General features: G+C 35.4%; 1 protein-coding gene across 6 annotated transcripts in view; it reads left to right on the top strand.

The window, feature by feature from the left end:
• CUL2 (cullin 2) overlaps positions 1-20,464 on the top strand; it is a 46,074-nt gene extending 25,610 nt beyond the window's left edge. For all 6 annotated transcript variants that reach the window (XM_086741968.1, XM_086741966.1, XM_086741970.1 and 3 more), the window contains 13 exons: positions 534-696; positions 1,870-1,994; positions 3,567-3,674; positions 4,568-4,627; positions 5,011-5,139; positions 5,245-5,331; positions 5,840-5,992; positions 6,378-6,455; positions 11,154-11,220; positions 12,441-12,643; positions 15,162-15,263; positions 15,996-16,112; positions 19,857-20,464. In XM_086741968.1, coding sequence (XP_086598094.1) covers positions 534-696; positions 1,870-1,994; positions 3,567-3,674; positions 4,568-4,627; positions 5,011-5,139; positions 5,245-5,331; positions 5,840-5,992; positions 6,378-6,455; positions 11,154-11,220; positions 12,441-12,643; positions 15,162-15,263; positions 15,996-16,112; positions 19,857-19,988 — 1,524 coding nt within the window. In that variant the 3' untranslated portion in view covers positions 19,989-20,464. The remainder of the gene's footprint in view (positions 1-533; positions 697-1,869; positions 1,995-3,566; positions 3,675-4,567; positions 4,628-5,010; positions 5,140-5,244; positions 5,332-5,839; positions 5,993-6,377; positions 6,456-11,153; positions 11,221-12,440; positions 12,644-15,161; positions 15,264-15,995; positions 16,113-19,856) is intronic.
• Positions 20,465-22,559: the final 2,095 nt, after the last annotated feature.

Below are 22,559 nucleotides of genomic sequence, written 5' to 3' on the forward strand. Positions count from 1 at the left end.
GGTGCACTACTCTCCCTAGGCTCCCCTCACATTCACTGCATATAAGTTTTTTTTTTAATATGACTTATTTTATGATAATGCCTATTTCCTGCGTTGTAGTTATAAAGAGAGTTTTTATTAATAGCTCAGATATACTCCTTTACATTTTGAGTAGGTGGATTTGGACCAGTAAAATGATTCTTACACAATTAAGTATTGTGGTAAAACTTTCTCAGAAGGATCAGAAGTATGGTGGGAGAAATTGAGAAAGAGTGAAGTGAAGTGAAGGAAGAAATTTTAATAACTACTGAGTGCTGTTAGATATCTAGTAGTGACTGAGCCTAGTCAGTGTTCAGAGTAGATGCTTACATTAATTTGGCAACAGCTTGATTCAAGAAAGCAAATTTCATTTTTCAGCATCCCATACAAAGTTCCTTTTTAACTTTGTTACTTATTTGTGTCTCTCATTCTACATGCATATAGTGTTATATATTCATGGTTCTGTATTGGTTGTTAGTATTTCATCAGCCCTTGGTTTAAAAACTTGTCTGTAGGTTTTAGGTAGATTAAAAGATGAAGAAATGCGGTGTCGGAAATACTTGCATCCCAGCTCATATGGCAAAGTGATTCATGAATGCCAACAGAGAATGGTAGCTGATCACTTGCAGTTTCTACATGCAGAATGTCACAATATTATCAGACAAGAGAAAAGAAGTGGTAAGTCTCAGTGGGCAGCAAAAGCATGCAGTGGTTTTTGTTTTATTCATTTAGCATTGCAGTTTGCTTTCTTTGTTCAATGACCTGTGCGATTAAGCATTTTCAATTATGTTACTTACCTAGAAAGCCTAATTAAACCCTGAATGACATTTTTCTTTTACCATGAGATTCATTTTCATTCTTCCAATATATAGTCAAAACCTTTTTTTTACTGTTAACAGCCCTTCTTTTGGCCAGTACTCTTTCTCTTTCCTTGTCTTAGTCGGCTTAAAAACACACTGAAGTCCTGTGTCCTGTAGAATTGATCATATTTTATCCTTGTGTTTTCATTTGTAAACCAATGGCTCTGTCTTTACAGATTTCTTCATCATCATTTGACAGGTCAGGATTATAAAATATTTTGGCTTCTTCTCATAGCCACTTTTTATTGTCCTGAATCTTTTGTGACCTCTCTTCCCAAATCCTTTTTACAGAAGCAGATACTCTTATAGTTATGTTCCCTGCCTTACTTAAAAAAATTATGCTTCCTGATGACTACATGCCTCTTACCCTTGAAAGAAGACTTATTTTTGCATTGAAGATGGTATCTATTATGTGAAACCAATTACTTTTTACAGTCAAACTCAAATTCTATCTAGTAATAGTGTTCAGCTTCCAGAGAGTTTTGCAATTTTGATCAGAGCTTGGACCTCTTTTTTGAAGGGAAAAAACCAAAACAAAACAACCCGGAACCAAACAGTTGCTTATTTACTGCTTTTCTAACCTGAGGAAAATTTCAAGCCACCACTGGAGGAAAACAAAAAGTCAAGAAAATATCTAAACTGATTTTAGTCAGCTGCTGCTAAGGGAGATATAAGGAGGCCAAGGATTAAAATAAACTGGCACAATATTTTTCCATACTAGCCCACCTCTCCTTTTGGAGTGTCTCCTAAATAAGCAGTGTTGGAAGAGTGAGGTAGTCACAATGACAATACTCAGTAAATACTGATATTAGTGCTACTCTTTCCTTTTTTTCCTCTTGTCAGCGATCCAGTGTATGTTAAATTTTTTTTTTTCAGAACAGTTGGTCTTGTTTCAGTCCTTGAAAAGTTCTGTGTGAAGTTATGATACTATATTAAGTGTTGATTTTCAGTGTTTCTAAGCATATTCTATAAAAATGTATCTCTGTTGCAGACATGGCAAATATGTATACTCTACTTCGTGCTGTGTCAAGTGGTTTACCTCATATGATTCAGGAACTACAAAACCATATCCATGATGAGGGCCTTAGAGCAACCAGCAATCTTTCTCAGGAAAATGTGAGTTTCCTCAGGCAGCTGAAATTACCTATTTGATTTAACATTCCTGATGAAATGTTTACCCTTTTCTTTTTAATCTATTCTGGTTTTTTTTTGTTTGGTCTATATGAAATTGGTTTGGAACATTATGGATAAGTTGTAGCTTCTAAACAGCATGCTTAGCTGTGCGACACATAACTATCCTGAGAGCTGATTGTTGTGATCTAACCAGAAACAACTACAGCTAGATATTTCTCGTTGTTGTTTGTTTAATGCTGTCGTGGCAAGTAGGTCCTTTTGTTCCCTGTATGTGTCTTTTTCCTGAATTTTTCTAAGTCAGTGGCATTTGCTATTCTGGTACATTAGGAAGCAATGATTCAATTTAGTTTAATTATATGTTATTTGTAAACACCTGACATCATCCTGTCCTGATTTCAGTGTGGTGTTTTTCACTAATAGCTTTGTGGTCCCATATTTCCATGTAATTTCTGAAAATACTGTAGCTTAATTATTTTACTGAAGTGTGTTAAACTTTTTGCAGTTCATATGTATTGAAATTACTCAATTCTGTTTTTGTTCCTCTAGCATTACTGTTCAGAAACAAATGAACAAGCATTTCATTTGTACATGTATACATCTTACTGTTTAGATCTGTGCTCACTTTAGGATGGTGACTTCAGCGCTCCAGTGTTTCTGTCTATAATTATACATAGATAGGAACTATTGTAAATTCACTCTTTGATTGACTGCACAGGAGTGCTTACTATTCTGTGACTCCTGGGCTGAGGTCTTTAGTAGTACAGTTTCCTTTCAAATTACTTTTACGTTTATTGAGCTTATTATTTCAAACAAATAGTGTCGACACAGGGAAATGAATGCAGAGCCATGAGGGTGATGAAAATTCACAACCTTATGGAGATAAACTCAAAATGTTAAATACTTGCTCCACTGTGTGGATTAAGTACTTTGTCACCAAAACACTTTTAATGTAAGATCCAAGAATGCACTTGAAGTCATGTGATGGAGCCAGTGCATTACACGCTCTTGTGTTGCTGCCTGCCAGCTTGTCTGTGTAGGGCCTCCTCTAATTCATATTTGTCATTTCTATACAAAATGTTATGCTGAAATGTGATGCGCTAACTTTGATTGGTAACTGCCTTGCATAGGAAAATTCAAAGGGCTCATCCAGATTTTCTGAAGTCACTGTGTAGGAGGAGGAGCAGCTTACTTATTTCAGTAGCTTTTGGGCTTGATTGCTGTGTTTACATGTTAGTGTCAATGATTTTTGAAAGGGCTAAGAAAGAATTTTAGAGTATAACAGAAAAGATTAGATGGCTTGAGAGCAGTATAGACTCAAATCTATATTTGATAGCAGGACTGTAAATGTAGCCATAGACTTCTAGTTTCCAAAACATGCTCAGCCACAGTGTAAGAGTACAACAATGCAGAATCAATCCTCTCAGAGACTTAATCACTATGATCTTATAAAAAAGAACAATTAGGAAAAACTGTGCAACTAATATAGCTATGTTTGTGTGTAGATAATAGTACTTTTCTCAATAACTTGCTTTCTGTTTTATCTACCTTTTTTAGATGCCAACTCAGTTTGTGGAGTCAGTTTTGGAAGTACATAGTAAATTTGTTCAGCTCATCAACACTGTTTTGAATGGTGATCAACATTTTATGAGTGCCCTTGACAAGGTAACTTACTTATGAAGTAAATAAAGCACTGGAAAACAAAATGTGGGACCCTGTTTCAGGCTCACTAAAATTCTTCAGGGCATCAACGTGTGTTCAAAGCTAGAGTTCTTATGCAGTTTTTCTAATTTAGAAATGCAACAGAACAAAAGACAATCAAGTGTTAGGGGAAATGATGTGTACAAAGGGAACCACTTTAATGTTTCTTTTTTTTCCTGAAAGAAATACTTTTCTTTTCATCATAAATCAAAACACAAAAATGGAGCTGACCCATTTAATGTAAATTTTAAGTGTAGATAATAATAGACAGATTGTGGGGCTTGGGAAGTTTGGTAATTCTTGTACACATTTGAACTTGTATTTGCTTGCTGACATAGTGCTGATAGTATTACTTATATAGAAGCTTTGTTTAGATGTTTCAGGGTGACCAGAAAGAATATCTGGAAGCAGACATTACTTCAGTCATTGTCGCAACAGCTAACTTTTTTATTTAACTTAAAGTTAAATAAGACTGTTCAGGGAAAGAGGCTTGCTATTCTTTGTCTTTGAAATGCATAGCCATGAAAGTATTTAAGCTAACAGTTCTAATTGTTATGAATTTTAATAATTATTATTATTTATTAGAACTAAGTTTATTATTATCATTATTATTAAATTCTGCAAAACATGCATGGACTCTTGAGGGACTGAGTTACTCCTCCTCAAAACACAAATGAGCAGTAATTCGAACCCTTTTATACACTGTTTCTTTTTTCATCCCATTTTGTGTAGTTCGGTTTCATAGAATTTCAGATGGTTTTCCCCCTGAACATTTTGGTTTTGTTTCTTCAAATTTCACAAAAGAATAAGTTTTAAGTTATTTACATTTTTTCGTTTTGTTCTATGTTCCTATGTAGGCTTTGACATCAGTAGTTAACTATAGGGAGCCCAAGTCGATCTGCAAAGCACCTGAGTTGGTAAGTGATATATATTATTGTAGAAAGAAATAATACTTTTTTATAACTGACAAATGAATTGAGATAGGGTCCATCGTATGAATAACTGTTTCTCACACTAAGTCAGCCTTAGGTGTGTATTTAAGTAGCAATAAATAACTTAACCTGCAGAGTGGGTGTGCAAAATTGGTGCAATTGTAGGTTTTGATATATAATTTGTTTTCTGTGGATGTATTATGTATCATTTACTTATTAATACAGCCCTTGTAATAGAAGATGAGACTATAGACTATGACTTATTACATGCTTTAACTTTTGTGTAGAAGTTTGGAATACCTTGGCATAGATTTGTTCTCAAGCTTGACAAGTAGGTTTGGGTTTGTTTTTTCTTTTTTTAACTTGAGCTGGCCAAGTACTGTGACAATTTGTTGAAGAAATCAGCAAAAGGAATGACAGAGAATGAAGTAGAAGACAAACTTACAAGTTTCATTACTGTTTTCAAATACATTGATGACAAAGATGTATTCCAAAAGGTAACTTTTGATATTCAATAAATGTTAAAGTGTTGCATTTAAAGTATAATTGAAGAATGTGGTTACACTTCTTAAAATTGTCATATCTGATTTTTTTTAATGCAGTTCTATGCCAGAATGTTGGCAAAAAGATTAATTCATGGTTTATCTATGTCTATGGATTCTGAAGAAGCCATGATTAATAAACTAAAGGTAATACAATATTCTTCTAATGCAGAATAAACGTACGAGTATGTAATGTTGAGAGGGAGCAGCAGAGGGTGCCAGAGATAACTTAGCAATCGGTAGAACCTGTTTCCAATAGCTGAAAGGAAAAACTAATTTCTTGGTAGTCTACAAAAGATGTATGGCCAAGTATTACTTAGGCATTTGAGATTTTTATCAGGTTTTGGGGAGTTTTGTTAAGTGTATTAGAATAATTCATATTTACGTTATAAAAGTACCAAGGGCTTTCTTAAACTAGCTCTATCTTTCAATTTTATAAAATAACATTGTTCATCTAAATCAATGTATAGAAAGTGAAACTAAGATAAATCTGATAATTTTCTTTATGTTTGTTTTCTATTGTGACTAGTATTCTCTGTAAATATTATAAAAACACTTCTGCTGACTAGATTTTCATATTTTAGTAGTAAATCTGTATAATTTACATAATAAGTACTGTTTTCACTGTGAAACCTGTTACAATATTTCTTCACAGCAAGCCTGTGGTTATGAATTTACCAGCAAGCTGCATCGAATGTATACAGACATGAGTGTTAGTGCTGATCTCAACAATAAATTCAACAACTTTATCAAAAACCAGGACACGATTATAGATTTGGGAATTAGTTTTCAGATATATGTTCTACAGGTACTAATGTATGTTTATTACTATTGAGTTATTTGTACATAACTTCTATGTTTTGATAACAAGCGAACAATTATTCTAACTATGAATACTTCTTGTATGGAAACTGCTACCTTGTGATCGTTGTGGAATAATTTATTTTCCTAGTTTTTCCTTTTAAAATTAACCCACTAGCGCACTAAACAAGAGTGATGTAGAATGTCTTGTGTTCTTGTCTTGAATTAATACCTCAGTGGGGCATGCATAATGAGTAGTAAAAAATGAGCAGTAAAACTTCTGGCCTAAATTCAATGTCTTAGGCATAATACACTATAGATCTCTCTAATTTTTTCTTAATATGCATATTGTATGGAAATGTTAATGCTTTTCTTTTTCCTGATACATTTAGGCTGGTGCATGGCCTCTAACTCAGGCTCCTTCTTCTACATTTGCAATTCCTCAGGAACTGGAAAAAAGTGTACAGATGGTAGGTTAGTAGGAGGCTTCTTGTAAACATGTGGAAAATGTAAAACTACCCCAAATAAAAGATGATCACTCTAACAGAGAAAAACCCAAGCTGCTTCATTTTGTTTGTAAATCATGGCTATCCTGTTTCCAGTCCATATGAGGGAGATACTAATAAATACAATCAAATGCACTGAGTTGATTCTTAGCTTTAAAACCAATTTCTAGGTAAAAGAAGATTTTGTTTCTAATATTAAATCTGTACAGGTTGAGTACCAAATTGAAATGCAGGTACAGATATCTTGTCCCATATTTTATAGGAGCCATTCAAAATCAAGCTTAATGCAAACTTCTTTAGAGCTAATTTTGTGAATTCTCAAAACAGAAAAGGTTTTAATCTGGCAAAATAGTCTCTTTTTATGTGAGTACATCTGCTTTGTAGATGTGGAATATTTTATTACTTTTGATTATGTTATTGTGTTCTAAATGTAATCTGTACAATATTCGTGTTAAAATACAGAATATGTGTGTTGATCTTTGCTAAAATGTGTTTAATGGTGAAGTACCTTTTAGGCAATAAAAATTTCATAGAATCATAGAATGGTTAGAGTTGGAAGGGACCTTCAAAGGTCATCTAGTCCAACCCCCCTGCAAGGAGCAGGGACATCCCCCACTAGATCAGGTTGCTCAGAGTCTCATCCAGCCTGGCCTTGAATGTTTCCAGGGATGGGGCATCCACCACCTCTCTGGGCAACCTGTTCCAGTGTTCTATAAGTCGCATCGTAAAAAATTTTTTCCTAATAGCTAATCTAAATCTAGCCCCCTCTATTTTAAAACCATTACTCCTTGTCCTATCACAACAGGCCCTACTGAACAGCATCTCCCGATCTTTCTTGTAGGCCCCCTTGAGGTACTGGAAGACCGCTATCAGGTCTCCCTGGAGCCTTCTCTTCTGCAGGCTGAACAGCCCCAACTCTCTCAGCCTGTCTTCATAGGAGAGGTGCTCCAGCCCTCTTATCATCTTCGTGGCCCTCCTCTGGACCTTCTCCAACTGGTCCATGTCCTTCTTATGTTGGGGGCTCCAGAACTGGACACAGTACTCCAGGTGGGGTCTCACCAGGGCAGAGTAGAGGGGCAGAATCACCTCCCTCAACCTGCTGGCCACGCTCCTCTTGATGCAGCCCAGGATGCGGTTGGCCTTCTGTGCCGCAAGGGCGCATTGCCTGCTCATGTTAAGCTTCTCGTCCACCAGCACTCTGCTCTCGATCCATTCTCCACCCAGCCTGTATTTGTGCCTGGGATTGCCCTGATCCATGTGCAGGACCTTGCACTTGGCCTGGTTGAACTACATGAGGTTGGCACGGGCCCACCTCTCCAGCCTGTCAAGGTCCCTCTGGATGGCATCCCTCCCTTCCAGCGTGTTGACGGCACCACGCAACTTGGTGTCGTCGGCGAACTTGCTGAGGGTGCACTCTATCCCACTGTCTATGTCGCTGACAAAGATGTTGAACAGGGCCGGGCCCAGCAAGGACCCCTGAGGGACGCCACGCATGACCGGTCTCCACTTGGACATTGAGCCATTGACCACCACTCTCTGAGTGCGGCCATCCAGCCAACTTCTTACCCACCAAGTGGTTCGTCCATCAAAGCCATGTCTCTCTAGTTTAGAGAGAAGGATGTCGTATGGGACAGTGTCAAAAGCTTTGCACAAGTCCAGGTAGATGATATCCATTGCTCGTCCCTTGTCCACCGATGCTGTCACCCCGTCATAGAAGGCCACCAAATTGGTCAGGCAATTTCATATAATTGGACATAACAAATTTTTTTAAAGCTGTTTTTTATACCTTAAGTTGCTCTCTAATCTAAATTATAATGGTAAATGTATGTTTCTATGGTGAAGGAGTTTTTTAATGTATTACTACTAAGTATTAGAACTATTTATTCTGCTTTTATTTCCGCTATATTAAGTGCTGCTTCGTTTTAGCAATGTAACAGTTTCCAGCCCATACTGTGGGATCCACAGAAGGTGACTGATGACATTTTGCTGTTCTTTGTGGATTTAAAATAGGAATATTGGCCTTTGTGCCTCAGTTGGAAAATTGTTAGACTTGCATATCAGAAGCAGCTCAGAGTCTGGGTTGCTTATCTAACTTCACTGTTTTGCCAGTTCAAAGGAGCAAACTTAGTCATGTGTCACCTAGCTGGAATTAATGCTCCAAATTATAATCCCCTGAGGAAACAGAACATGACCTTGGGAAGTCTTTGGAAAATTGACAGTGTCTATCTTTACTGTCAAATTTGATCATTTGACCTATGAAGAGAGGGTTCTCTCAGGATTTTGGCCAGGATTTAGAAAGAAGAAAACGTTTTCCAGTTACACTCCAAAGTATGGAGTACGTCTGTAACTGGGCAAACTGTTTAGCAGCTTTTTCAGGCTCTGAGGCTGCTGGAGCTTCCTATAAATACATATTTATTTGAATGGTATACAAGTACTGGTTCTCATACTATGTAAGCTTGTGGGTGGAGAAACACCTGATTCTAAAAGAGGTCAAAAGTCCTCCTTTTTGTATTTTCCTTCAGTGTTGATCAGAGTTGCCAGACGAAATCAGAGTAAGCCGAATTAATGTGTACACAGTGTTGGCTACGTGGAGTATAGGGAGACTTGATCCAATTTTAAGGAAAGATTCTTTGAATCTGCTTAAGTTTTTCTCATTGCCAAAAAGTAGTTAGACCTGACATCAGGATAGTCTGCCAGTCACACTTTTCTTGCTTCTTTCCAACAGGAAGTATAAAGGCAAAATTTTGCAATTTTTTTCTTAAAAAAAAAAAAAAAAAAGCGGCAGCTTAAATACTAAAACTAAGGTTTAGCAGGTGCTTGGCAATATATGCAGTCTGATTTGTTCCTCTTGGCTATAGGGATAATACGTAGGATTAAGGCCAAATTTATATTTTAATTTTTCTGTTGCATTTTCAGACAAATTTCAGTTACTTTCAGAGGACATCCAGGAGAATGCCATAGCTACTGAAATGCTACTAAAAGGCCTTTTATATTTCTCCTTACAAGCAAAATGATCAGACTCTTAAATTACATATGTTAAAATAAAAACTGGTTTTTACAGGCCTTGCCATAAACTTCCCCTTTATGCTTTGAAGAAATTCTTCTTTTCCATCCTGTCAGAGTAACTTTTCTGCATCAGTTTAGCCCACAGAATAAGTAAGCTGAAAGTCATGTCCTCAAAAGGTTTTTTTAAAAACATTCTGGAATACCCTTATTTGTTCTGCAAAATCCAGTCCTTCATTTCATTTCCTAGGGCTTTTTCTTACTCTCTCTCCACTGCTTGCTAGATTCCAGAAATGGCAGGATTGATGTATTGTGTATAATATGAGAATAAGATTATTTTTCTGCTTCTCTGTAAATCTGATTTTTCTTATCACAGTTTACAGCTCATTTATGCTCTTCCTCCTCTTATTATTTGTTGGTGAAAATGACATTTAAATGTACATAAATATAGCTTTGAGTCTCTTCCTAGAGTCTTTTGGAAAGTGGTCTCATTTACAGTAAACAAATTTGTGCCCTTTAGTGCCAGATTTCAAACTGCATAGCTAATTTTCCTTTGCACACACACACAAAAAAATTGTTAAAGAGTGGAATTTTAAAGTTGTTTTTAAGGCCTTTTCTTGTTTAGAGGTGGTGGGGGGTTTTTTCGTATTCCTGTTTTGCTATATGTTTGTGTGTGTCTAATTTAAATATCAGGAAAAAATACATTCCAGAATGACTGATGTCTTGTAACGACAAGAAATTAATGTAAATTGAAAAAAGAAGGAAGAAATTACCGTTACTACTAATACTAGTCTTGCATATAGGATTTTTAAAATACTGATTTTGAGGGGATACTTCAATTTTTGGGTGTCAGCACAACTTTATTGTGTTACTTCCTAAGTCATAAATATGTACTTCTTTGTGAAAATAAGTTTTGGAAGATTTCTCCAGAAATTTGAGCATCTGTAGTCACTTCTTGATTCTGAGGTGTTTGCAAACTCTCTAGTTGTGTCTAGCCTGAAAGCAAAATTGGAAGGTGTCAAAACCTGTGCCCACTTTCAAGCTTACCCCTAAAAATGTGTTCAGGAATGTAAGATGTGATTCGTCATGAAAGTCAACATGTAGCTGACTGTGGGAAATACTTGTTAACTAAAAGTTTCTGTTTTTTGAAGGATATTGTTAAAAAAAAAGAATCCATAAAATGGATTTTCTGAATTGATTTTGAAAAGGATATCAAAGCCATGGAATAGAGAATGATTTCACCAGGGTGAAAAAATAAAAATACACATGCAATTGGAAGAAGCAGGATAATAAAACCTAGTAAGACTGATTGTTAAAGCCTCCTAGAAATTCTTTTAAATTCAGTAGCTTGGATACTTCTTTGGAACACAGTTTAACTGCAGCATTTTGTGCTATGAGAGTATGATTGTGTCAACAATCTTTTTTATTTAGTTGTTAAGCGATATGATAATATTAATATGTTGAAGTACTTCATTAAATGACTGATGTTCAGTCCATCACCATCTTCTAAAGGAAAATGCTGTTGTGAATTTATCTGCAATATTTGTATCCAATGTTGTGAACATAAAACCAGTACTTCTTCACTGAGATGGTAGTGTGATAGTAAACTATTGTAAGTAGTTGTATGTGTGACTAATTGAAGTTCATTTTGTTTTGCAGTTTGAATTATTTTACAGTCAACATTTTAGTGGAAGGAAGCTTACTTGGTTACATTATCTTTGTACAGGTAAAAATAAGTGCTTTGCTAAACTTAAGCTCTATGCAACTGACAGTTATTTGCAAAAAATCCTTTTCAAATGGCAACAGACTTCTGGAGTCAGAACATTTTGTGCGTAGAAAGTTAACTGACTTATTTTGCATTATAAATTACTTTAGTATTTGCTGCTTAGTATTTCCAAAATTTATGTTTTGTAATACGTTACCCGTGATTTATTGAATCCAAGTGAAACTAGAGTTCTACATTATTAACTACAGACTGGCACTGCAGAACTGCTAAGTTAGTAACAATTGCCCTGAAATAGTTTCTGTAGTCTCAGATGTTCCTTATCTGAATATTATATAATTTTAAGAATGCGTATTATACCATTTTACTGAGACGTGTAATTATCTAAGTAAATACATACATATATTTACTTATGTTTGTATTTACTGTATAGAAATATATGTTAAAAATATCTTAGAGATATACAAAATTGTAGCTTAGTTTAGTAAGTATCAGTCAATCGTATTTTAAGTGCTTTCAGTATCAGACTTCAACAACTGAGCACCACAACATAATTACATGCTAGTATGGTGAAAAGCAGACTAGCATCCAATATAATGTAATGAAAATTTAGTTCTGACAATAGAAAGTTGCCATTAACTCAAACTCACCTTCACATGGAAAATAGGAATCTACTTTCAGGCAGATTTTTTCAGTGCTTCTTCTGGGTTTTTTTTGTTGTTTGTTTTTTTTTGTTTGTTTGTTTCAGGGGGATTTTTAAAGCATATAAGAATAGCGTGAAAAATTTTACTGGACAACTCTTTTATCCTGTTTTTAAATCTTTTCTTCAAACAACTTTCCTGTAATCACTATACTGTCATTCTGTGTAAGCTGTTACTACATGAAGTTTATGCATTGCAATGAGACTATTTGGATTTTCCTTTTTTTATCACTATAAATTATATTGCGTTATTCAAGTTCAACAGTGTAGGTTTCCTTTTTTCTTGAGAACACTACTGTTCTGGTATTTATGATTCTGATAATCAGAGTTATTTTTGTTGTATACCACATTCTATATGTGTCAATTCACAACATCAATTTTCGTCTTCTCATTCCAGTGTTAAATGCATACTTAGGTGTGACTTGAATATCTGGAAATGTAGGAGGAGCTCTAGTAGTTAGACTTCAGATTACATTTTTCAGCACATTCCATCAGTTTATAAAATACTACTTGTATCTTACAGGCGAAGTAAAAATGAATTATTTGTGCAAACCTTATGTAGCCATGGTCACAACATACCAAATGGCAGTGTTGCTTGCCTTCAACAACAGTGAAACTGTCAGTTACAAGGAGCTTCAGGACAGTACACAAATGAATGAGAAGGAACTGACAAAAACCATCAAATCCTTACTTGATGTCAAAATGATCAACCATGACTCAGACAAGGTATGGAGTAATAAAAGAATTTCCTGTTTTCAGTCTTGTGATTCTAATATTTGTTGAGGCTTTTTTTAAGATTAAAGATTAAAGATTTTTTAAGATTAAAGATTTCTAAACTGTGTTAGTGACCCTTGTGAACAATTATAAATCTGTATTTATAAGGAAAGAGACAGGAGGAAATAGACTATCTGTGTCATATAGGCTCTTTATGCCTGTAACAGCATGGTGTGCTGAAAAGGTAATAGTGCTAGGACTGCTAATTATTTCGGTTGCATTTCTTCCATATGGCTTTAGACTCTCTGCTGTTGGAGGGGAATACTCTTAAACACACCACTTTCAGAGTTGTGCTGAGTCGTGGGAAGGAGCCCAAGGAGTAAACCAAAGAGTGTTACAGAGGTTCTAAAACAAAAAAATATTGTGGGATTAAGAGACTGAAAGTAACCGCAACCATGTTCTTCCTTGCTGATAGATTACAGGAGGAGGAAGGAGGAGGAAAAGGAAGCAAGGAGGGCTTGTGTGAGAGGATTTTTGCTGCAGTTTTCCGAACTCTTATTGTTCCATGAGTTTCATGGAATTCCAGTAATATCTGAGCTTTGCTTGTGGTTAAGGCAATGGTTGATATGGGTTCCGTTTCTGACTCTGCCTCATGCTTCTATGACCTATGTGAAACCAATTACCCTTTTTCCAAAATAGCGAAGGGCACAGATGTGTTATGTAAGAAACACTACAGAAGTGCCTGTGTGTACCATACAGACTTCAGCATGTGCTTCCAGCTAGACCAGAAAGCCCGTTATTCAGACAGTATTAGGTAGAAGAAACTGAGACAAGCTGTTGATTACGCTTATGAGAAGAAATCCAAAGCTACTCTGATAGCTGTTTTTTTCTTTTAACTAGAAAAATATTAGAAAATGGAAAGTGAGATGACAAGGAAGATCTGATGCTTGGGTGAAGCATAGGACATGCTTTCAATATCTAGAAATGAGCTCAGGTTGCATCAGTGGCTGGGAAGATGTCTGTTAAACGCATGGGTGAAATATGACACGGGGAGCTATTACAGAAGACAGTGAGATTTTTCATTATCTTAGAAAATTGCCCATTATTTAAAGGATTTACATTTATTTATGTCTGTCATAAGGTTTGCACAGTTTCTTTAAGCATATGTCATTGAAGAGTGAGCAATACAACTTTCCAACCCTTTTACCTTTTAATGTTTACCACTGCATTTTCTGATTCTTTAACTTCCAGGCTATTGTATTCAAACATCTCTGCTAATTCTGTTTTCTTTGCACTCCATCCAGCAATGCGAAACCAAATCTGTAGACAGTCTATCAGCCTACTTATTGAATAAGCTAGTGAACTTTAGTGGCTTAAGCAGTGAAATTAAATACACTAACTTCTCTTTACCTGTATCTGGGGTACACAGTAAAGTACAGTATATTAAATGTTGTCGTTTGCTTTTGTTTGTTTGTTCTTGTTTTGAAAGAGGAGAGAGGGGGGAAGAAAAAATAAACTTTTGGCAAAATTGTTATTGGTTCATTAGAATCATTCTTTTTTAGTTCATGCACAACACCCAGTTTATTTTGGTTTATACTCAACTATGTAAGCAGAATAATGCTAAAATTTAATGTTAGCGTATATTTTTAAAGCTGTTGATCTTTGTGCTTTCATGTTAAATTTACTAGCTATGCTTGGATATTATAAAATATTATAATAAAGAATATTTGTTGCAGAATATAAAATTAGAATTAATATTGTTTTGAGTATATATTTAGATAAATATTGACTGTGTTTACCAAAGTATTTGCACTTGAGGCAACCGTGGTTTGGCAAGATTCCAAAGTCTAAGAAGCATAGTAACTTTATTCTGCTGGAAATTGGTAATCCTTGTACAGACTCTTGGCTAGAAATTGCAAAGATCAACTAGGTCATCCTGTTAGTTGAATATAAAGGTGTTTGAACTGCAGGGAGTAGTTACCATTTATTGAAAGAAGTAGACTTTTAGATGTGGAATAGAATTGAGATTCTAACAGGAAAAAAAATTAGAAATGTGCAGATAGATGTGGACCATAGAAGTTGCAGCTTGTCAACTGTTTCTGCTATAACATAACAAAATGCTTAGATGTTTTTCCTTAAGGTCTGAAAGGTAACATCAGTAATAGTTGTGAAAGCAACAGTTCTCTCTCTTGAGGCAAATCCTGCTTTCTTTGCAGGGAGAAAATAAGTTTAAATGCAGAGTGTTTGCATCTAAGATAAGCTATCAAAGTCGTAAAACAGGAACTGCTTTAATCGTATTGACTTGTTAACAAAATTCATGTATGTTGGAGTTCTTTGTAGTGTTTTCTAAAATAGACTTGATTTTTAGGTTAGTTAAACTGTAGCTTGAAAAGTTGACCTAGTTTAAGTGGCATTTTAGAATTTCCAGCTCAAATATGAAATTGTTTACATGTTATGCAGGCCCCAACTGATTTTTTTCAAAGTAAATTGTTATCATTTTCTGATTTCTTAAAAAGATTCTTTATTGCAGGAAGATATAGAGGTAGAGTCTACGTTTTCATTAAACATGAACTTCAGCAGTAAACGAACAAAATTTAAAATTACTACATCAATGCAGAAAGACACGCCACAGGCAAGTATTCTTTGGTGTTTCTACCTTGAGCAGCTTAGGAAACTTATTTTTCTAAAATCAAATTTATTGTATTAGTTTGGTGTAAGTGGATGTAAGAATCCCTGTGTGATTTGTGTCACCATAAAGAAATTGTTTAAATTTAAAGCTTTAAGTGCTGCAAATTCTGTACTTAAAATATAGGCAAGAGAAGATGGAATAGGGAATAAGAAAGCAGAAGAAAAGATAAATAATAGTTATTCCTCTTGTATCAAATGGGATTGACATTTAGCTTATTTTATCTAATGAGACTTTTCGTTGGTGGTATTTATAAAAGCAGCTTATTCCATGAACAGCAGAACCCATCAACTCTGTTTTCCTACGGTTTTTGTTCTTTGGCAGCTAAAATTAACTCTAGTGTGGATAATTCATGTTCCCTCTGTAGCTCTTAAGACATAGAATTTTGTACAAGAGACCTATGTGCTGCCAAACTCAATACACTGTAGTAAATTCTGCCTGCCTTTCTCCCTAGCAAAAATGCTGGTTTGGATGTCTCTCTCCTACCTTCCTGCTGACTTTCACGAAGCCTAATATTATTGGTTTATGGAAGTACTTTGCCTGGAATTGAACTTCACCTAGACTTTTGTACTTATTGATCCCTTTTTATAAAGTAAAAAGTATAGATTCAAGATACTTTTATGAAGCTTTTCTTGATGTTACTGTATTTTAAGCATTACTATTCTTCCTATATCATAGGAGATGGAGCAGACCAGAAGTGCTGTGGATGAAGACAGAAAAATGTATCTTCAAGCTGCTATAGTCCGTATCATGAAAGCACGTAAAGTGTTGCGACATAATGCTCTTATTCAGGAGGTAAGAGAAAATCCTCTTCTTAAGCATGGTTTGATGAAAATCTTCAAGGTAGTTGGGCAAAACATCAGACCACAAAACTCTCCCATGTCAAAACTAATACCTCTGTGAAATTAGTGAGAATTTAATTGGAGCCCGCTTTGAACTGCAGTACTGGAGCACTATCGTTATGTGCTTGTAAATGTGTCTTAGGAATCAAGCATTAAAAGTGCCTCTGTGCTTGCTCTTTCCTCTTATCCTGTAAGAGTCATTGTCAGAGCTATGGGTTTAATTGAAAACTTAAGTATGGAATTGTCAGAGAAGGCCCTAGCCATTTTTGAGCTCTAATCGTGATTTTATTCTAATTCATGGCTTAAATTTTAAAAGTTGTCTGAGTATGTAGACATGCACTTCTTAATCTCCCTTTTCCATTAAGGGGACAGTTGTCTAGAATTTTTAGATTCTAGATTAATGATCTGTGGACTATCATAGACTGGCTGGGAAGGAAGTGCAGTTTCTTTCCTTTATCTCCCACTTCCCACTTGTATTTCTTACTCCAACCTGACTTTTGCTCCTATCAACCAGTTCCCAGTTCTGGTTTTCTCTGCCTTCCAAGGCATTCATTCTTCAGTCTAATTAATTCTTGTGTCTCCTGAGCCTTGCTGGGTAGCCTCAGAAAGGACCAGTGGGAGAGGGAATAAAGATTCCTGCTTTATTTGACAATTTTGAGCATGGAAGTGGAGAGGCATTCAGTCATTTTTGAGATCTGCTGTGTGCTTTCTGTCTTGTGGTGATGGAGGAAGCAGCTTACCACACGCGCCACTTAATTTCTATTTCCTAACAAAAATAAGCAGTTACAGAGAGTTTATAAGTCCAGAACTTGCTATGTGAGATATCTTAAAGATTTTGGATATTGAAATAGTGTTTGTACACAAATACTCTGAAAGCAAGCTTAATTTAAGAAATCTGATTTTGAATATGTAAAAGATGAGGCACTGTAGGTCTTGATTATTCTTAAAATCTTTGGTTATTTGGTTTCCTGTTGCATAAATCATCCATGCAATTATGATGAAGTCCTGTAAGAATTTACAGTTCAAACTAGAAAATGGTAGGCAAGCCCTGTTTCATCTTTGAAAACAGTTTTTTTCTCCCTACTCTCAAATTCTTAGAGTTTTCAAAGTGTACTTTGCTTGAGACCTGTTTATAAGGGTGGAATAGATTACAAATTTTTATGTTTTGGAAACAAAAAGTCCTTCCTGGTTTCTTCTTCCTTTGTTTAATCGGACATCTCTGCTGCGCTTTGCTCTTGCAGTACTCTTGCAGAATAGTACAGTCTATTGACATCTGGAGCTTTTTCACATTCTGCTAGAAGGGTGGATATTTTGATTGTTGCTCAGTTAAGAACCAAGTAGAGTGTAAAGTTGGTGTTCCATTTATCTATGACCAGCCACATCCTCCAGTATTGTTTTTTTTACCTTAGCTTTTAACTATATTTATGACACTTTTGAAAATCATATCCTTTATCATTTAGTCTTTAGTTCTCAATTTTGAATGCTACTTACATCCTAGGTGGATTAGAGCATTTAAAACTGAAGGCTAGGCTTCTAAAGAATTGATGCTGCAGTGTGCTGTGGGGACCTGATGTAGCCTTAAATGAGCAATTGTGAAACTCCAAGCGATAAGGTGAAGCAATACAAAAATCCATTAGGGTTATTTTTTCCTTCTTTTTTTTTTGCACTCTGAATTAACTTGTGCCAGTCTCTCTGCATCCTCAGCTAAACTGTTACAGGGACCTGAGCTAGATTATTTAAAATGTTAAGTGTCTTCTCTACAGTCTGTGATATAGATGTACCTTTTAGGCACTTCAGAAATTATTGCCAGATTTTAGAGCAAATTGTGGAGAGACAGGTTTTTGTATACTTAATGCTTAAACACAGAGATGAAAATCTCATGTTAAGTGGAAATTTTACCTACTTGTGTCTGCATTGAGCTCAGTAACTTGTTTTGCTTTATGTTACATGAATAAGGCCAAACTGCCAGGTGGTTTTGAGGTGAAGATGCTCAGCTTTCTAACTAAACTGAAGTTTGTTAAAAAATGAATAACTGTCACTTCTGTTGAACCTGTGGAATATGCATAAGTGACTTCTTGGCTGTCCAACTTGCTTTTTTTTCCCCTGCTAACCTTGTAATAAGATTTGATTTACTGTCAGGAGCCTTTTTATTTCTTAAAACATTCGTTTGTGATATTGTTACTTATTATTATAATACTTAGTTCTCGTTACTTTTATAATGATATTTTTATACTCAGAAATAATGCATTCACTTAAAATTTCTAGTCTGACTTCTTGAGGAGTAAGAATGAATCTTTTGAAAGGAAGTCTGTTTACTATGAATGATTAATATTTTCTCACCTCATTAATATTTTTTTTCTTACATATAAGGGCAGGATTATACTGTTGTTAGGCATATGGTCAAAGACTCCTAGCTCTGATTCTAACAGACTACAGCAGCACACACGTGATTTCAGGTTAGGTGTCCAAGAAAATATTCAAGGCCCTTGAAGGGCCTGTATATGTCAACATGTGATGGTTAGTCGTGTTAGGGCTGCTGCTATAGTTTACTTCTAGCTCCATGCTGGAGTTGCTTGTAGGATGAGGTAGCTTATCCCTCAAAATGAATAAGGTCAGTGGGAATAATGGAGGGGAAAGGTGAATGCAGTCATTTCCAGAAAATTTTTTATTCTGACCATCTGGTATTTCTGTCCATCCTTCTTACTTGTATTATCTTTGATAAAACCAAAACAAAAAAAAGTTCCTACCAATACAAAATTCTATCTTTTCTCTCTGTCCTAAGTAAATACGTGAAGTATGATGATGACAATCAGCTTGAATGTAGGGCTGAAGTTAGGTGAAATCCGAGCAGATCTATTAGCTGGTTAGTTTCTTCTCATTTGTACTGCTGTGGAACATACCAGACCCTTGGCTGCTAGCCCAACAAAACTCACTCTTTGGAGCTTTTTGTTTACTTTGTTGGGTGATTTCTACCTGGTGAGTTCTATTCGCTCACAGAGGGCTCCAGCAAGCTGTAAAGCTGGGACAAAGCCAGCCATGAAAAGCTGTAAGGAGGAAATGCAGCTGAAATAAAAATCACCTTCTTGATCACTTTTCACTTTGAACAAATGAGAAGCTACAGGCAAAATATATAACTAAGATTAACACATTCTTCAGGCATTTGATTTCCAAGACTAACGTAACTCAAAGAAAATTTGGAAGTCCATAAATTAAATATTCCAGAACAATGAAAGTATATGAACAGAAGTGAAAGGGACTTAGTCTAGGAAGAGAAGTCAGTCAGCAGAGCCGGCATGGAAAGGCACTTACGGCTTTACGAAATTTTCACTTTGCTTAAACTGTGATAATAACATGAAGAAATAGGTTAATATTAGATTACTTTTTAATCAGAATATTTATCTTCATTTGTACTGTGACAAATTAAGCAAGCAAGAGGGCTGAGAAGATCTGGTTAACATGCAGGCAAACTAATCAGTGAGCTGAGCAGCCAGGTTAAGTTTCCTGACCCTAGTGTATAGAGATGCTTTGTTGATTGTTATAAATGAACTAGTCCAGGTTTATTTAATCCTGTCTTTAAAAGAAAAATATACTGAATTTGCTTTAAAACCCTTAGTGAATATTCCTGTAGCATTTATAACTGTTGTAAAAAAAAAAAAAAAAAAAAGGCAAACACAAAAACTGTGTCTTTCTTTTGCAGGTAATTAGCCAATCGAGAGCTAGGTTTAACCCCAGTATCAGCATGATTAAGAAGTGTATTGAAGTTCTGATAGACAAACAGTACATAGAGCGAAGCCAGGCCTCTGCAGACGAATACAGTTATGTAGCATGATGTTGCTATCCTGCAGGTATGATTGTACGGAGATCATTGCTGTCACTGTTTGGTGTGTTCCTGTGGGAAGAGGCAGGCCTGTGCCTCCATAATTGGTCACTTGGCAGCCCCTGTTTTTCTGCTGTTTACAACGTCACCAGTGCCATGTCATGAGCGTCAATGAAAATGCCTATAGATATTTCAAGCTCATGTCATTATGACATTTCTTAAAACTTTACTAAAAGAATGAGTGAAGCATTGCTGAAATGTGGAAAATTGGTTGGATACCATGCTTTTTTTTTTCTCCCCTTTCACGTTTGCAGTTGATGTTTTTTAATGTATCTTAAGACAAAGTTAAAAAAAAAAACAAACCTAAATATTGTAATATGACAGATAACCTAATAATTGTATCTACATTAAAATGTAAAAAAAAAAATGACGAACATGATACTGCTGCTTGTCAAATAAAAAAATAAAGTTATATAATGTGTCTTGAATGATTGTAGAAATGGATATAGCACTAATATCTGTAAATATTACTCAGCCATGGAAGAGTAAGAATAATGTTATGTGTTTGGGTTTTGGAGAACCTCAGAAGTAGATCTGATGTAAGAACTAATATAAAACCGACTACCAGGTATGTTATGTTTATTGTTACAAAAAATATTTATGGTTAAGTGCACATCTTGTTTTCTTGAGATTAGGCTAATTTACATTATTCGTGCCTGGAGGCCTATCCTGTGTCTGTTAATCTCACACTGTAGGACTATGTTACAAGAGAAAATAAACAGATGTTCGGGGGGATTTAAGCAGTGTAGTTCACAAAGAGTTAGGAATGGTTATCATGAACATCAAAGATACAGTTCCGTGGCTTGTGAAACCACTCTGTGAATGGGAAAGAACATAGCAGACTGGTAATTGAAAAATGTTGTTTCACTAGTGCATTGGGTAGAAACACTACATGGATAGGTACCTCTGTTTGGTTCCATCTAAGCCCATGCCGGTTTTGTCTTGTTTTCGTATTTTGTTTTCCTCTGCCCCAATTACATTTCTAACTGTTTGAGTGGGACAAGAAATCCATTGGCTATTTCTTGTCCTGCGTTATTTATCAGGGATGGCACGGTGACTGTTAGCTCTCACATGAGCAAAGTGTAATTTAAAAAGGTACTGACTCTACCACTGGAAGTAATTGGAGTTTAAGAGCATTAAACCTGTGAACACACTGAATGCCTGCTGCGGAAAAGAGCTTCCTCACGGCTACGCCTGCAATTATCATTGACAGGATAAATATTAAGTTAACTTTGAATGTTCTATTTTTGCCAAATTTTATTTGTGTGCATATAAAAATATATATGTAGATATATATTATTTGCAGTATTTTTTTCAGATTGTGTGATACTTCATCACCTACTAAAAGTCCACAGATCAATAATTCATTTTAAAGGAAAAAACCTTTTGGAGAGAGCTTTTTCCTTCTTTTTTCTTTTTCTGGTCTTCACTGTATGAAAGGTTTCTCTCCAATTCTCAGATTGTTGCTGTCTCTTATTTCTTAAGTGTCATCACATTCATGTATCGTCTGGAGGGTATAGTCAACTTTCTGTAGTTAAGTAGGAAATGCATCAAGAAGGGGTGATGCGTTTTCCTCATGTGGATTTTGCTGAAGGCGAATAAAGAGCAATAAATAATGAAGGACACCAAACACTTAATCCATATTTATGGTATTTTATCCCACTGCACTAAGCTCTGGATTTTTAAAGTGGATTTATGTCTTAAAGAAGTGGGCTTTTTTAACTGATTGAAATATGGTGCTTTAGGTCATTATCTAAACTGGTAATTCGGAGTTGTATATGGGTGTTGGGAGACAGCACAGGTGCTTGTAGTGTAACTACGTGTAGGGAACATACGTGTTAGCATAGTTTTTGACTGGAGTGACTTTTAATCTATTTCAGTGTGAAACGTTTGCTGTATAAAAAGTAGTTCATTACCACTTATGACAAAAAATACAATAGAGAGAATATTCTTTGACACAGCAGAAGAAATACTGACTGAACATTGAATCATCAGATCCTTTCTCCAGAAAACAAACTAACAGTGACACTAAAGCTTCTGGAAACAAATGTGATTTCTCTTGTAACTTGTGTATGAGTCAACAGATTTTAAGCTTGTTTCTTCATAAAACTGTTAATAAAAGCTTTATTTAAATATAGATTGCAGTAGCAAAATTTTAAGACTAAGTTTGAAAAAGCCTTAACAAATTTATTTTCAGAATCACTTTATAGACCAAACAAAAACTTTACTACTCTAGCCCAAACGTGTAAGGTTTTAGCATTACCTTATCTCTGAATTTTTGCATACCTAAAACATCAAAAGTAGTATTTTGGTTTTTAGATAAGCATGCTGCTGAGTTGAGACATGTTTAGTGAGTTAAAAACATTCATATATTTCAGCACGGTTGGCATCCCCTGACAATGTATTTCATAATTATACACAAACTCAGTCTTTTCAGTGCCTCTTGGGAAACATGACTGTAGCTGGGAAGCAGTTTGAATTCTACTTTGTAACTCACACCTTTCCCCGAGGAAAAAAAGTAGT

Source organism: Chlamydotis macqueenii, chromosome 2, assembly GCF_036417535.1.
Source record: "Chlamydotis macqueenii isolate bChlMac1 chromosome 2, bChlMac1.mat, whole genome shotgun sequence".
NCBI lineage: Eukaryota > Metazoa > Chordata > Aves > Otidiformes > Otididae > Chlamydotis > Chlamydotis macqueenii.